Source organism: Hypanus sabinus, unplaced genomic scaffold, assembly GCF_030144855.1.
Source record: "Hypanus sabinus isolate sHypSab1 unplaced genomic scaffold, sHypSab1.hap1 scaffold_488, whole genome shotgun sequence".
NCBI lineage: Eukaryota > Metazoa > Chordata > Chondrichthyes > Myliobatiformes > Dasyatidae > Hypanus > Hypanus sabinus.
Window position 1 is genome coordinate 1 of NW_026781358.1, and position 16,672 is coordinate 16,672.

General features: G+C 44.5%; 1 protein-coding gene across 1 annotated transcript; it reads left to right on the forward strand.

Annotated features, from left to right (window-relative positions):
* The first annotated feature begins 3,309 nt into the window (after window positions 1–3,309).
* Window positions 3,310–11,018, forward strand: LOC132389167 (gastrula zinc finger protein XlCGF26.1-like). The gene is made up of 2 exons (XM_059961623.1): window positions 3,310–3,428; window positions 9,055–11,018. Exon 2 carries the CDS (start codon window positions 9,461–9,463, stop codon window positions 10,766–10,768), a length of 1,308 nt encoding a protein of 435 aa, XP_059817606.1. The 5' UTR covers window positions 3,310–3,428; window positions 9,055–9,460; the 3' UTR covers window positions 10,769–11,018.
* The last annotated feature ends 5,654 nt before the right edge of the window (window positions 11,019–16,672 follow it).

The window sequence follows — 16,672 nt, forward strand, 5'->3', positions numbered from 1 at the left end:
GAGAGAGTGAGAGAGAGAGAGAGAGAGAGAGAGAGAGAGAAAAGAAAAAAACCTTCCTTTGCTTTCTTAATCCGTCCTACCGTTGTGGTCATGCAGTTATGACCCCTCTGGTCTTCAGCCAGAGCGTTCTTCTGTGGAGGACTCGTCACTCTGGCATGAGTGGACACACACACGTCCCCAGCGCTCCTGCTTTTACACTGATAGCCTTAATGAACGACTTCCGGGTTCGGTCTCCGAAGCCCCCACCTTTCCTTGTTGGTTCCAAAACTCTTTCAGTGTCCACTGGTATGTCTGAAGGGTGTCTCTCCAGACCTGTCTTTTATCCCTTACTCACGGGGACTCAGCTATCCATCATTCCAAAATGACTGAGTCCATCAAATCAGGCCACCCCTTCAGTCCACTGAGGAATGTTTATGAGCAAAATAACCCTTGCAGAAGTCATAATACAGTAAATCAACAGACTTCCTCCCCTCTCTTATCAGTAGCAAATGTTCTTGCCTGTTTTTCGTCTCTTTCTCATGGGCAGCATAGCAACAGTATTAGTTCGTGTTTCTCGGGGGGGGGGCGATGGTTAACTCTTCACCTGATTGTCCATCAGATCTGTTCACTCATAACAGATTTCCCTTTAATTTCATAGAATCATAGAAATCTACAACACAACACAGACGCTTTGGCCCACAATGTTGTGCCGACCATGTAACGTACTCTAGAAACTGCTTAGAAAAAACCCTGCCGCATTGCCCTCTATTTTCCTAAGCTCCATGTGCCTAACTAAGTGTCTCTTAAGAGACCCTATTGTATCCGGCTCTATCACTGTTGCTGCCAGTGCATTCCACACACCCACCACTCTTTGCTTAAAAAACTTAGCTCTGATATCTCCTCTGTACCTACTTCCAAGCAGCTTAAACCTATTCCCCTCGTGTTAGCCGTTTCAGCCCTGGGAAAAAGCCACTGACTATCCACACGACCAATGCCTCTCATCATCTAATACACCTGCATGAATCTCCTGCATGATTTTCTCCGGGCTGAACAAGACGATGAGCTCAATGTGGTTGTGTCGTTCTTCAGGGCTCCGGACGAAATTGGTTAAACTCATTCTTCCCAGCTCTTTTCAACGTTTTGGGTCATTTTCCCCAATTTTAAAGGACTGTGCCTCAGACAGCTGGGATGTTGCAATTGTTACGTACCAGCAGCAACAGATCACTAATGGAGTCTGGCTTCCATGTTATAACCAATATCTTTATTAGTATTGTAACGGGGTCCTGAATTACCCCTATGAACTGTGTTTTTTGAAAGAGAGTGGGAGTTATTGTTCAACACCGATCACCTTGTTGGAGAGAGGGAGGGGGGGGGGAGAGAGAGAGAAAGACTGCTCAGAGATGGTGTTATGGTTTCTCTGCAAGCATGTTTACACTTTTACAAGGACACTGTCAGCGTCTGTGTTCTTACAGAGAGAGAAGGGAGGAACTGTTTGATGGACAGCTGGGGCTCAGCACAATGAGATAAGTAGGAGGTCCGCTGATAGACCTCCAGACACATGGTTTTGGACACTGAATGAGCTTTGCTGTGTTCACAGAAAAAGGTGGGTTTTGGATGATCGATCAGTGGCACTAGCAGTGTGAAAAGGCTGTGACCGGTGGGGAGATATTCGTGTGTCCAACCCTCGCCTGGGTTAATAACTCCACCACAGAAGAACGGTCCCGTTTGTAGTGGTCACAGTCGGTGACTTCCAAAGGATTTCGGAGGACGACGGGACTATCGACGGCGTCAGCTTACCTGAAGACTCAAACCGTCCCTCTGTCTCTCTCCATCACTACTCGACTCAATCCCACGAACTGAACTGAACTTCACTTATCACCGTAAGACGGTATCCATTCACCCCGAGGCGTGAAGACACATATAATCATTGCTAACCTGTTTGATATATCTGCATTTATATTGCTGTATCGCGTAGTTACTGATAAACAGCATTAGTTTACAGCAATACCAGACTCCACGGTGTTTTCTATTTCTGCTGGTTCTTTGACCCGTCACGGGGAACGTAACAGTATCTACTCCGAATATAAAAGATTAAAGGAAATAAACAGAATTTAACAGTGTAATGCGTATATATAGCTCCCAAACTATCAAGCTTGAGAAACCATGCTTAAAGTCTTCAGATGGTAAAGTGGAAAAGTTCAGTAATCCACGGAATAAGTGAGTGAGAGGAGAGATTTGTAAATCAACACGAAAATGTAGAGAGAAAGCAATTACGAATTCAACACATATTCCGCGCTGTGTAAACGAAATAACAGTCGCCGAAGATCTTATCCGTCGATTAGTTCCGAAATCCTCTTCGAAATATCACCAGGTGACAGTGACAGGAATACCGTCTTCAAGTGGTTACCACAGAACACCCCGATTCCACGTAAGGGCCAACAAAACAGATACCACAGGATGCTCCAGAAAATCCACACATATGGATGATACGAAGTGACAGGCACACATCCGTTGTGCACTGCGTGCCGATGATCAGATCAACCCAACTTTTGGGCAAGGAAGAGTTGCATCCCATAGCAGTCACACGCTGAAGTTCCAACAGCTCGTCCCCCTCTCCCTCTCCCTCTCCCGCTCCCGCTCCCTCAGGCTGCTGCAGCTTGTGTCTGACGTCACAGCCCCGCCTCACTCAGCCACTTAAAGCGACACTCACAGTAAACGAACCTGCGGTCTCGTAACACAATGCACCTCTAAAGTCTGACAGCAGAATAGCGAGTTAATCTTCGATGATGCAGAGTCAGAAACCGAAGATTTGCCAGACTGAGTCGGGGCTCCAGAGAGAGATGGGTTCCAGAGGAGGAGGACGAATAAGACCAGCACGATGTGGTTAAAAGTGAAAGATTAGAAGCATTTGGAAACTGGTTGATCGAAAAAAAAGGTGGTTAATTTCAGCAAAACACAGGTGGAAATCAACAGATCAGGCAGAAATTTTGGAGAGCAATACATAGAAAACGTTTAGACAGAGCCCCTTCCGCATGCCTAGCCTGTGTACTCCGCTGCTTAGTTGCTCTCTGAATTGCAGAGTTCCTCCAGCGTATTGTGTGTGTGCGTCTCTGTATTTCCAGCAACTGCAGAATCTCCTATGTTTTATATCAGCATTTTACATTGGCATTAGATACACGTTGATATTGAGTATATTGTTTATGGGAGCCGCTCTCTGCGTTAAAACAGCGGCAGATTTTTTCTATACCCACGATAAAAAAAAATGAGGTATGGACATTGAACCGGTGCTTGCAGAAAGGTTTAATGGCACCTTGATTACCCATAGGGCCATGCGTTAAGAATTTCGCCGGTGCTGAAGCGCCGATCAAATGCGCAGGCGTCAGGCTGAGGACGTCCCTGAGTTTCACGCATGCGCGCAGTACACAAGGCTTTGAAAATGTCGGTTGCAGGTAAGAGCGATTCTCCATGGGTTAATCTTAAACAGCGACTTCGGGACGATTCTTGTGAAATCCGGACACCGTGATCCGCAATCCCGGGACAGTCCTGCCCTCTTCCCTCTCTCTCTGCCCCACGATCCGTACACGAGCCCCGGGGAGCTACCGGCTGCTGAGTGAATGGGAACCGATGGATCTCTCAGACAGAGCTGAGCTCCAGCTATCTGAATGTAAGGATTAGGAACTCGGAGAAAGGGAACACATTCTTTTACATCAGCAGTTGAGAAAATCGGCATTAGTACTCTTTTCCATAGATGCTGCGTGGCCTGCTGAGCTCCTCCAGTATTTTGTGCGTGTTGCTTCCTCAACCTCAGGGGTGGGCAAACTTTTTGACTTGTGGGCCACAAAGGTTCTAAAATTTGACAGGGGGGCCGGACCAGGAGCAGATGGACGGAGTGTTTTGGTAATACACCTCATAAGAGAAGTCCCATAGTATTTAGCTATTTATTGAAATGACTTTTAAAACACTGAAAATTAAATGAATAAAATACAGCTTTTTTAAATAGTAACAGTTAATATTTTAAAGCACAGAAAATTCTGTTATCCTTCAAGATATTATCATCAACTTGTCCTGCTCCTTCTTATTCAATTGTCCCCTGTGCCAAAACTCAACAACGACCAGCCAGTATGCGGAGCGCGTTATTTGATCTGGAGCACATTTTTTATTTTGAGAACGTACGTGCACCTGCGCACTACTAAGGTCCATCACTTAACAGAAATGACATGTAACATGTAAGGCTTATTGAAAAAAATATTTTCAAATGCATTTTTTACATAACACAATGAAGAAACTTATGTTTAATTTCAGTGGGAACAGTGTTGTTGGTCTCCCTTTTTAGCCAGCGCATCAAAGTCTAGATTTAGTTTTGTTGTTGCGATTCTCAGGATGGATCTGAGGTGTTGGTCAGTTAACTTGGAGCTGTGGCTGGCTTTGTTGATGTTCATGACGCTGAATGCCTGTTCACACAAATAGGTCGAGCCGAACAAAGAGTAAAGCGCAAATGTGGAGTAATAGGCTTCACCTCAACAAAGTCAATGTGTAGCGGTGTGCTACATGCAGCGCTAAAATTACTACACAGAGTCGGTAACTGCAGTCGAAGAAAAAAACTTTATTCGAAATCCCCAGCCTCACTTCTAAGCCTCCCTCAACCTGCCCTCCTGCACAGAGGCTCCAAAGCTCAGTGCTCGCAAATCCCTGCAGGCTATCTCCCTTAGCCGGAACGCTGGCTAATTGTGAGCCGGTTCGGATGTGCCAGGAAATGGGTCGCCCCAAATGTATATGGAGTGCGTCATCTATTGGGAAAACACCAGAATTGCGGGGAAAAACGTTAACAAGGTTTATTAATATAATTTCATCAAGTTCTGCGGGCCAGAGGCCCCCGGGACGTAGTTTGCCCATGCATGACTTAGCGACTCTGCAGTGGAACCAATTATTACAAATTAGAGGGGAGATTATTACAAATTAGAGGGATATTAGAGGGAAGGAGGGGAGACCTCCAATGTCCTTGATGCCCTCACCTACAAGATGTGCAGCTTGTAACCCTGCACTTCAATGAGCTGCAACTTGAAATGGCTGAATTCCAGATCATCCAGCAGTTGGAGTGGTTGACAGATATGACATGAAGATGGGTGAGTTACTCCCAAGGTGCAGGACACAGGAAACTGGATGAGAATCAGGAAGGGGAATGAGGTTAAATAGGCATTGCAGAGTACTCTAGTGGCCATCCCCCACAACAACAGGTGGACCAGTTTAGAAACTGTTGGGGGGAATTACCTGGCAGAGGAAAGTCAAAGGGCTGATAGGGGATTCATTAATTAGAGGAACAGAACAAGAGGGGACAAATATTCTGGTGGTAAGGCTTGCTAGTGGTAGTGAGCAGGGGAGAGGGTGATGTGGTTAAAATAAGTTGTAGGGGGAATGGGAGCCAGAATGACAGACAGATAGTGGAGAGTGTGAATTGAATTGACTTTATTAGATACATAATTCATAAACATGAAGAGTAGAAATATTTACCTTACATCTCCATATAAATGTGCAATGTGTAATTTATATAGATAGTTTGCACATAAGAAAGTCAATATAACATCGAAATGCAATTGTATCAGCATGAATTAAACAGTCTGATGGCCTGTTGGAAGATGATGTCCCGGAGCCTGTTGCTCATTTTGCTGTGGTACCGTTTCCTGGACGGTAGCAGCAGGAACAGTGTGTGGTTGTGGTGAATTGGGCCTGTTTGTCCCTGGTATTCGTTCAGCCCTTTTTACACACCTGTCTGTGTAAATGTACTGAATCATGGAAAGTAGATTGTGCAATGTATAATTTCCTTGTTTATATTTAGAGACATTTTTTGGTGTATAAAATGATGAGGGGTATTGAGCGTGTGAGTGGCCAGAAGAGTGTTTTTTTTTCCAGGGTTGAAATGGATAATGCCACGTTTCCACACTCCCATAGATCCTTTGTCCATCTCCTGAGTAAATAGAGTTTGAGAAATATTTAAGATCTCCCCCGTCTGCTTTGGTTCCACACGTGGATTGCCATTCCGGTCTTCCAGAGGACCACCTTTGTGCCTTGCAATCTTTTTGCACTTCATCTATCACTAGAATCCCTGAGGATTATCCTTCACCTTTTCTGTGACAGCAACCTCATGCCATCTTTTAGCCATCCTGTTTGATTTCTTATGTATTCTCTTGCGTTTCTTATACTCCATAAGAAACTGATTGCCTATCCCTGTTATGCAATTCCATTTTGTGCTTTACCAGGGTCTCAATATCTCTTGCAATCCAAGTTTCCCTACAGTTTCTGTCTTTACCTTTTATTCTGACATACCCGCTTACTACTTTCAAAATTTTGTTTTGAAGGCCTCCATTTACCAAGCACACCTTTGCCATAAAGCAGCCTGTCCCAATCCAAGGTTGCCAGATCCTAGTGTTGATTCCAGGTGTTGATCATGCCCTGAACACATCCAACTTTCCTACGCTGCTCCTTGTATTGAAATATACAGGGCTCCGCATATTCACTGAACCACGCTCAACTTTTTTCATTCCTGACTTTGTCTGAGGCCTGAACAACAACTGTCTCCACAAACTCTCCACTATCTGTTATGTTATTCAGGCTCCTATTCCCCTGCAACTTTAGTTTAACCCCTCTTACCCCCACCCCCCCACCATGCAGATCTATCACCCCTTTGGCTTTCATCGCCCAGATCAATAAAAAGGAGGTGCATACCAGGTACAGGCAGATAGGAACAAATGGGGTACTTATGAAATACAGGAAATTCAAGTGAACACTTATAAAAGAAATAAAAGAAGGCATGAGGTTGCCCCAGCAGACAAGGTGAAGAAGAATCCTCAGGGATTCTGCAGATATGTTACGAGCAAACAGATTGCAAGGGAAAAAATTAATTCTCTGGAAGATCAGAATGGTAATCCATATGAAGGGATAACTTAGACTTGGGGAGGTTTTTTGCATCCGTATTTACTCAAGAGATGAGCACATAGTCTATAGAAGTGAGGCAAAGCCGCGTCAACTTCATGGACCCTGTACAGATTACAGAGATGGAGGGGGTTGCTGTCTTGAGGCAAATTAGTGTGGATCAATCCCCAGGGCCTGACAAGTTGTTCACTAGGACCCTGCAGAAGGCAAGTGCAGAAATTATTGGGGCCTTCGCACAGATACTTAAATCATCCTTAGTGACAGGTGAGCTACTGGAGGATTGGAGGACTGACAATGTTGTTCTGCTGTTCAAGAAAGGCTGTAAAAATAAACTAGGAATTTATACGTTGGTGGGCTTGACATCAGAACTGGGAACGTTTTTGGAATGTGTGTGCAGGAACCAGGTATATACTGTAAGTATTTGGATAGCTGTGGACTGATAAAGGATAGACAGCATGGCTCCAGCCAATCTTATAGAGTCTCTCGAGGAAGTTATCGGGAAAGTGGATGAAGGCAAGGCAGTAGATGTTGTCTGCATGGACGTTAGCAAGGCACTTGACAAAGTCTCATATGGGAGGTTGGTCAAGAAGGTTCAGTCACTCAGCATTCCAGATGATACAGTAAATTGGATGAGACACTGTCTTTGGGATAAGCCAGAGTGTGGTAGCAGATGGTTGCCTCTCTGACTGGAGGCCTGTGACTAGTGTTTGCCACAGGGATCAGTGCTGGATCTGTTGTTCTTTGTCATCTATATCAGTAATTTGGATGATAGTGTGGTTAACTGAATCAGCAAATTTGTGGATGACAACAAGACTGGGGGTTTGGTGGACTGCAAGAAGACTATCATGGCTTGCAGTGTGATCTGGACCAGGTGGGAAAATGGTTTTAGAAATGGTAAATGGAATTTAATGCAGACCAGTGTGAGTTGTTGCACTTTGGTATGACCTACCAAGGGAGGTCTTTCACAGTGACTGGTCGGGCACGGAGGAGTGTTGTAGAAGAAAGGGTCAAAGGAATACAAGTCCTTAATTCACTGAAGGTGATATCACAGGTAGATAGAGATGGAAAGAATGATTTCAGCCCATTGCCCTTCATGAACCAAAGTACTGATAACAATAGATGGATGTTGAAGACCTTGGTGAGGCCTAATTTGAAGTATTGTGTGCAGTTTTGGTCACCTGCCTACAGGAAAGATGTAAAAGAAGTTCAGAGATTTCAGAGAAAATTCACAAGGATGTTGCCAGGTCTGGAGGATTTGGGTTATAAGGAAAGATTGAACAAATCAGGACTTTATTCCTTGGAATGCAGAAGATTGAGGGGAGATTTGTTTGTGATAGAGAGGCACAGGTAGTGTTAATGCAAACTGGCTTTTTCCACGAAGATTGGGTGGGACGACAACCAGAAGCCATGGGTTAAGGATGAAAGGCGAAATGTTAAGGAGAACATGAGGGGAAACTTCTTCACACAGACGGTCATCCGGGTGTGGAATGAGCAGCCAGCACAAGTGGAGCATGAGAGATCGATTTCAACACTTAAGAGGTTTGTGTAGGTACCTGGATGGTAAGGGTGTGGGAGTTGTCTGTTTAAATAGTTCAGCACAAACTAGATGGCCCAAAGGGCTTGTTTCTGTGTTCAAATTTTCTATGATTGTGACAAGAACCTGAAATAATACAAAATTTCACTCTAACCCCTTTTGACAGCTGTGTGAACCAACCAGTCATTTCAGCAGGAATTTTTTATATGGCGTTAAAACTGTGGCACATTACGTTAATAATACATAAAAGAAAATCCCTGCTGCATGTCAAGAAAAGCTATTTGTGTGAGAGTGTTTCAGTTACTGTGGGGCCAGGCACCCATGCAGCTCAGTGGGAACAGGGAATAATACCAATGGAGAGAGTCAAACTGAGCCAGGTCACAGATTGGAGGTGGCAGAAATGCCCCTTTCTTATAGAGACAGGAAGAACATCAGAGAATTGATGGTCATTCCAGATACCAGCACTCTGCCCGGTCAGGAGATGATTTCTCTCTCCAGCTTGGGTTGTACCTCACTGTAACAGTGTGATAACAGATCAAACTTTGGCAACTCAAGTAATCTCATCTGAGATGTTGTCCTACACCCATTGATGGATTTTGTAAATCTTTTTACAGGTTAAAAATGAGAAGGAATTCATCTCCAGGAAACTCAAACACGACACACCAGTTTTGTTGTCTCTGTCTGGGTATTTAAGAAGTGGAACAAGGGATCCAATTGACCACCCTTCCTGCTCAGACTGTGGGGAGGGATTCACTCGGTCATTTGACCAACTTGCACACCTGTAATTTACACAGGAGAAGGGCCTTTCACCTGCACAGACGGTGGGAATGGATTCACTTGGTTATCACAATTGAAGGTACATCAGCAAGTTCACACTGGGCAAGGCCATTCACCTGTTCTGTGTGTGAGAAGGGGTTCAGTCAGTCATCCCACCTGTGGACACACCAGTCAGTTCACACTGGGCAGAGGCTGGTCGACTGCTGAGTATCTGGGAAAGGATTCACTTAGTCATCTGATCTAATGGCACACCAGTGTGGTCACACTGGGGAGAAGCCATTCACCTGCTCAGTCTGTGGGAAAGGATTTACACAGTCATCTACCCTACTGGTACACCAGCGAGGTCACACTGGGGAGAAGCCGTTCACCTGCTCAGTCTGCGGGAAGGGATTCATTCAGTCATCCTACCTACAGAGACATCAGCGAGTTCACACTGGGGAGAAGCCTTTCACCTGCTCAGTCTGTGGGAAGGGATTCACTCAGTTAGCTAACCTACAGAATCACCTGCGAATTCACACTGGGGAGAAGCCGTTCACCTGCACAGTCTGTGGGAAGGGATTCACTCAGTCAGCTAACCTACAGAATCACCTGCGAGTTCACACTGGGGAGAAGCCGTTCACCTGCTCAGTCTGTGGGAAGGGATTCACTGAGTTATCTAACCTGCTGAGTCACCAGCGAGTTCACACTGAGGAGAAGCCATTCACCTGCTCAGTCTGTGGGAAGGGATTCATTCAGTTAGTTAACCTACAGAATCACCTGCGAGTTCACACTGGGGAGAAGCCGTTCACCTGCTCAGTCTGTGGGAAGGGATTCATTCAGTCATCCAACCTACAGAGACATCAGCGAGTTCACACTGGGGAGAAGCCATTCACCTGCTCAGAATGTGGGAAGAGATTCACTGAGTCATCCACCCTGCTGGTACATCAGCGAGTTCACACTGGGGAGAGGCCGTTCACCTGCTCAGTCTGTGGGAAGAGATTCACTAATTTTTCCAGCCTACAGAGACATCAGCGAGTTCACACTGGGGAGAGGCCGTTCACCTGCTCAGTCTGTGGGAAGAGATTCACTGAATCATCCACCCTACTGGATCATCAGCGAGTTCACACTGGGGAGAGGCCATTCACCTGCTCAGTCTGTGGGAAGGGATTCATTAAGTCAGCTAACCTACGGAATCACCTGCGAGTTCACACTGGGGAGAGGCCATTCACCTGCGCAGTCTGTGAGAAAGGATTCACTGTGTCATCCACCCTACAGAGACATCAGCGAGTTCACACTGTGGAGAAGCCGTTCACCTGCTCAGAATGTGGGATGGGATTCACTCAGTTAGCTAACCTACAGAGACATCAGCAAGTTCACACAGGGGAGAGGCAATTCACCTGCTCAGAATGTGGAAGGAGATTCGCTGACTCTTCTACCCTGCAGAGTCATCAGCGAGTTCACACTGGGGAGAGGCCATTCACCTGCTCAGTCTGTGGGAAGAGATTCACTCATTTATCCAGCCGACAGAGACATCAGCGAGTTCACACTGGGGAGAAGCCATTCACCTGCTGAGAATGTGGGAAAGGATTCACTCAGTCATCCCATCTGCTGGGACACCAGTCAGTTATTATGAATCCCTAGGTTTTGTTTGCTGTGGACATTCATTTTAAGAGAGAGAGTGATTAAGAAGGCGAATCAGTCTGGCTTGCAGCTTGTTTACATCGCTCACAGCTTGTTTAGTTTTAACCGAGGACACTGACACTCAGAGTCAGACAGAGACAAAGGAGGAAAAATGGCAAGAATCGAAACCAGGGAACTAGTGGCCAAGGGTCTCTGTTTGGAACTTGCCTTTGCCCACAAGGGTGGACAAATTATTGATTCACCATACATCGAATGTGTGGTTATCACCTCATTTGATCCATAGCAGTGGATCTGATTTGGATTTTGATTTGGATCTGCGGAGACCACTTATGTGTTAACCCTTGCCTGGCTGTGGTGTGGTAATTCATTTGAAGACAATACCACTTATGACAAGTCACTTTGGATGATAATTAGTATGTGGATTTGGAAGGATGACAGATAAAATCTACAGCGACCGTTGGTCTCGTTTTACCACCATGAAACCTGTGGAATACAACATAATTGCCTTCTCTCAACATTTACCCTGGATTACAAATATCTCTCTCTCATCACCTGTTCTGTAGTTGAACTGAACTTTCATACTTTACCATCTCAAGACTCCAAGCCTTGTTTCCCCCGAGCTCAATAGTTAGGGAATTTTATTTATACACATTTATACACATAACACTCACGAGGAAATCTGCAGATGCTGGAAATTCAAACCACACACAAAAAATGCTCGTGGAACACAGCAGGCCAGGCAGTATCTATATGGAGAAGAACTGCTGATGTTTCAGGCCAAGACCCTTCGTCAGGACTAACTGAAAGGAAAGATACTAAGAGATATGAAAGTAGTGGGGGGAGGGTGACATGCGAAATGATAGGAGAAGACCAGAGGTGGTGGGATGAAGCTATGAGCTGGAAAGGTGATCGGCGAAAGTGATGCAAAGCCGGAGATGGGAAAGGATCATTGGACAGGAGGCCTCGGGAGAAAGAAAGGTGGGGGGAAGCACCAGAGAGACATGGAAAACACGCAAACAATTGAATATGTCAGTGATGGGGTGAGAAGGGGAAGAGGGGCATTAACGGAAGTTAGAGAAGTCAATGTTCATCCCATCAGATTGGAGGCTACCCAGCCGGTATATAAGGTGTTGTTCCTCCAACCTGAGTTTGGATTAATTTTGACAGGAGAGGAGGCCATGGATAGACATATCAGAATGGGAATGGGACGTGGAATTAAAATGTGTGGCTACTGGGAGTAGTCTGATGCTGCTGGTTCGTTTCTAAAGCGTTAGGGTTTGTAACAAAATGGGGCCTGCATCTGGGATATGAACAAATTTAGGGATTGATTTCATATCAATTTGATTGGGGAAATCCCTTTTGATTTATTTGTGTGTGGAAAATTAGCAGCAATGGATGTTGATAAATATCTGGAAGTGTGAACCTCTCAGGCATTAGAGGACACCAGAAGGATTGAGTTGTTGAGTATTGCTAAAACGTTAATACTTGCTAAGGTGAAATTGACAATGAGGATTGCACAGATGCAGAGGATAATAGCTGAACATTATGTATCTGAGCATGTGTTTAAAGTGGAGGAGGAGTTTCCTGAAAGTAAACCGAGTGAGCTTGAGATCCAGTACAAGTTAGAACAATTAAAGATGGAAGCTCCGGAAAGGCAGAGACAGTTTCAGGCTGGAGAGGCAGAAAAGCAGAAAGAAAATTCTCTTACAAAGTCTAATTAAGGGAAAGACTTAGTAAGCCTATTCTGCTTTGACAGTTGCTGAAGCAGCTTATTATTTATTTATTTATGCTGCCTCAATCATTGCCACTGGGCTATAAATGTGCAGGAGCTGTGTGTGGTTCAGTGCTTTGTTCAAGAACACAGACGCTGCCTCGGCTGAGGCTGAAACTCATGACTTTCAGATCGCGAGTTCAACACCTTAACCACATGGCCACGCACCACACATTCTGACCAGTGAAACAGGCTGTGCTCAAAGCTTTCGAGTTGGTCCCAGAAGCAGACCGGCAAAAGTTTAGAAATTTGAAGAAATCTGTGAACCAGACATGTGGAATTTGCCTATGAGAAAATTGTGTGCATTGACCGCTGGTGCACATCTGAACATGTAAATGATTATTTTAACAGCTTGTAAGAGTTGGTTTTAATTGAAGAGTTCAGAAGGCGCGTCCCTGATGGCATAAAGATGTATTTAGATGGAAATGATGCTGCCACTATGCAGGAATCTGCTGGATTAGCAGACCAGTTTGCTTTAACTCATAAAGTTATGTTTACCCTGACTAAGAGTTTCCAAAAGGCTCTTGTCAAGTTGTGGGTAAACCTACTGAGCTCACCCCAGTGGCCTATACCTGTATTCGGTTAACCATTTTCCAAAGTTGTAGTGGATTGTGTTGGCCCATTGCCAAAGACTAAAGCTGACCATCAGTATCTGCTAACTATTATGAGTACCTCATCCAGATTCCCAGAGGCAATACCTCTCAGAAATATTAAAGCGAAGGCTCTTAACAAGATTTTCAGTTTATTTGGTTTGCCTAAAGAAATCCAGTCTGATCAAGGATGTAATTTTACATCTGGATTATTCCAGCAGGTAGTTTCTGAACTGGGAGCAGAACAAATTGCATCATCTGCGTACCGTACAGAATCAAAAGGGGCTTTAGATAGATTTCATTCTACCCTCAAAACAATGATTAAGACATATTGTGTTGAAAATGGAAAAGACTGCGATGAAGGAATACATTTGCTTTTGTCCACAGAAAGAGAGTCAGTACAGGAATCACCGGGCTTTACTCCATTTGAACTTGTATTTGATCGCAGAGGGACCTTTGACCTTGTTAAAAGGAACGGTGGATTGATGTTAACTCGTTAGACTATGTTTTGAAGTTCAAAAATAAACTACAACAAGCCTGTAGTCTAGCGAGCCAAAACTTAAAGATATCTCAAAACAAAATGAAGTGTTGGTTTGATAACAGGACTCCCGAAAGAAAATACCAGGTGGGAGATAAGGTGCTTGCCTTATATTGACGAATCCACTTCAGGTGAAATTCAATACACCGTATGAAATAGTCTCCCAAATTAATGATGTGAATTATGTTATTAAAACACCCAACTGACTTGAACTAACACAGGTGGTACACATAAATATGATAAAGCCTTTTCTGACAAGCAGGCACCATCTGTGGGTGTTGTTATCAAAACAAATGAAACTGGCAACCCTGACAATGAAACACTTGACTCGTCTGAGACTTTTCAGAAGCCAAACATGGTCCCAGTTAGGCTAATGAATTCGGTTGTTCCAGAAAACATTGCTAACAAGTTGTCTCATCTGCAGCCAAAGCAACAACAACAGCTGAAGGAATTAATTCTGAAGTTTAAAGATTCATTTCCCGATGTTCCCAAGCAAACAACGGTCGCAGTACATGATGTAGATGTTGGTCAAGCCAAACTGATTAAGCAACACCCACTTCACATGAACATGGAAAGGTGTAAATTGACTGACCAGGGAATTGAGTATATGCTGGAGAATGGTATTATTACGCCTTCAAAATGAGATTGGAGTCACCCTGCGTTATTGTGCCCAAACCTGATGGTAGTGTTAGATTTTGCACTGATTATGGAAAGGTAAATGCAGTAGCAAAAACAGATGCTTATCCTATCTCTAGAGTGGATGATTGCACCGATAAGGCTGGAAAGGCTAATTTCTTACAAAGATTGATCTGTTGAAAGGGTATTGGTGTGTTCCATTGACGGATAGAGGTAGAGAAATCTCTGCGTTTGCGACACCATCTGGGTTGTATGAATACAATGTTTTGCCTTGTGGAAGGAAAAATACTCCATGAACATCCCAGAGAATGATTTATTTTGTAATTCGAGGGTTAGAACACTCAGATACCTATATTGATGACTTTAGTTACAGGGAGTGGCACTTGGGAAGAGCATATCTCTGCAGTCGAAACGCTATTTGACAGGCTTTCCTAGGACAACCTTACAGTGAATTTGGCCATGCCAGTGTGACCTGTCTTGGCTATGTTGTCGGTCAAAGCAAGTTGGCTCCTGTTCGCGCAAAAGTCCAGGCAATTTCTCAAGTTCCTATTCTGACTGCTAAGAAGGCTCTTAGAAGGTTTCTGGGAATGGATGGATGTTATCGTAAGTTCTGTAAGAACTTTGCTGCTATCGCTCTTCCTCTGACCAATCTCCTGAAGAAGTGTGAAAAGTTTGTTTGGACCGAGACTTGTCAGGAGGCATTTGATTGATTGTTATCAGTATTTGAGATTAGGCCAATCAATGTAGTGCTGTCAGCAAATTTACTTAGCAGATTGGAGCTGTGGGTGTCAACACAAGTCATGGGTGCACAGAGAGTAAAGGAGGGGGCCAAAGAGACAACCCTGTGGGTTATGTGTGCTGAGGGTCAGAGAAACAGAGGAGATGGAGCCCACTCTTACAACATGCTGGCGATTTGACAGGAAGTCCAGGATCCAGCGACACAAGGCAGGGTGAAGGCCGAGGTCTCTGAGCTCCATGTCGATACATCACGACTTACATGTGGCTACTTCTCTGCCCATGACCGCAAGGAACTGCAGAGAACTTTGGAGAGCAGAGAACATCAGAGAAACAAGCCTCCACTCCATGGACTCTTCCCACACTTGCCCTCCCTCGGAAAAGCAGGCCATGTACTCAAATAACCTCATAACCTGGACAGCCTTGCTGCAAGCCCGCTCCCCCATCGGGGAAGAGATACAAAAGCCATAAAGTGCGTAACACCAGGCTGAAGGATGGCTTCCTGTCTGCAGTTATAAGCCAAATGAATGATAAAATAGACTCGACCTCAGAATGTAACTCGACGTGTCCCTGCACCATATGTCTATCTGCACTGCACTTTCTCTGCAGCCACAATGCTTTGTTACAGTGATTATTTTGTTGTACATCAGCTCAACGTACAGTTGTAATGTATTGATCTGTGTGGACGGTACATCAGGCAAGATGCTCACTGGAGCTCAGTACATGATGATAATAAACCAATTCCCCATTTTAATTGTGGGGAAATATTAGACAGACTGAGCTTCTGCTCTGGAACCGCAGAAGGAAACTGAACTGTTATCGTTTCTGTGGAAAGCAAATATATGGAAAAGGCTTCAATCTCACATTACGATCTGTGGTAACTGCGATCAGGTGACCGGTGGTGGGTCTCCCATATCAATATCTGAATCAGGTTTAATAGCACCGGCATATGACATGAAATCCGTTGTACCTGTAATAAACTATTTTAATTGCGTAAATGCAATAAACTTTTAATTGTGTGGAACTATTTGACTGATTGGGTTGTTGCTTTGGAAATTCTGAAGTGAAGCTGAACTAAACTTTAAACATTTATAAGAAGCTCAGAGAAATGGAAAAGGCTAAACTCTCACATAAACGGGCCAGACACCAGAAACATCGGCTGCACTTCCGCACCTCAAAACAGTGGAATAAAACATGTAGAGGCTATTGCAGAGAGAAAAAAAAACATTGTCCACCCACAACGAGAAGACGTGACAGATCCGGATCTCACTGACTTGTCTGAACGGGTGAAGCTACACGTACACTTAGAGCAGTGAGTCGCAGATGCTGCAGATCTGCAGAAAATCATGAACGGGAAACGGGATCAGGTGATGGGTGGAGGGTCTCCCTCCTGAACCGGTGACTCTGCTCCTCGTCCCTCACACGCTGCCCGACCCATCCACCACATTCCTCACGTTATTCCATATTTACCCCAGATACATGTTTATTTTTCCACACCATATCTTTAAATACATGGATGGAAATTACAATGGACAATATAAGCTTCTGATAATCATAATCTGCAA

Coding starts and splice junctions, on each gene's coding strand:
- LOC132389167 (XM_059961623.1), top strand. CDS start 9,461: ATGGCACACCAGTGTGGTCACACTGGGGAGAAGCCATTCACCTGCTCA.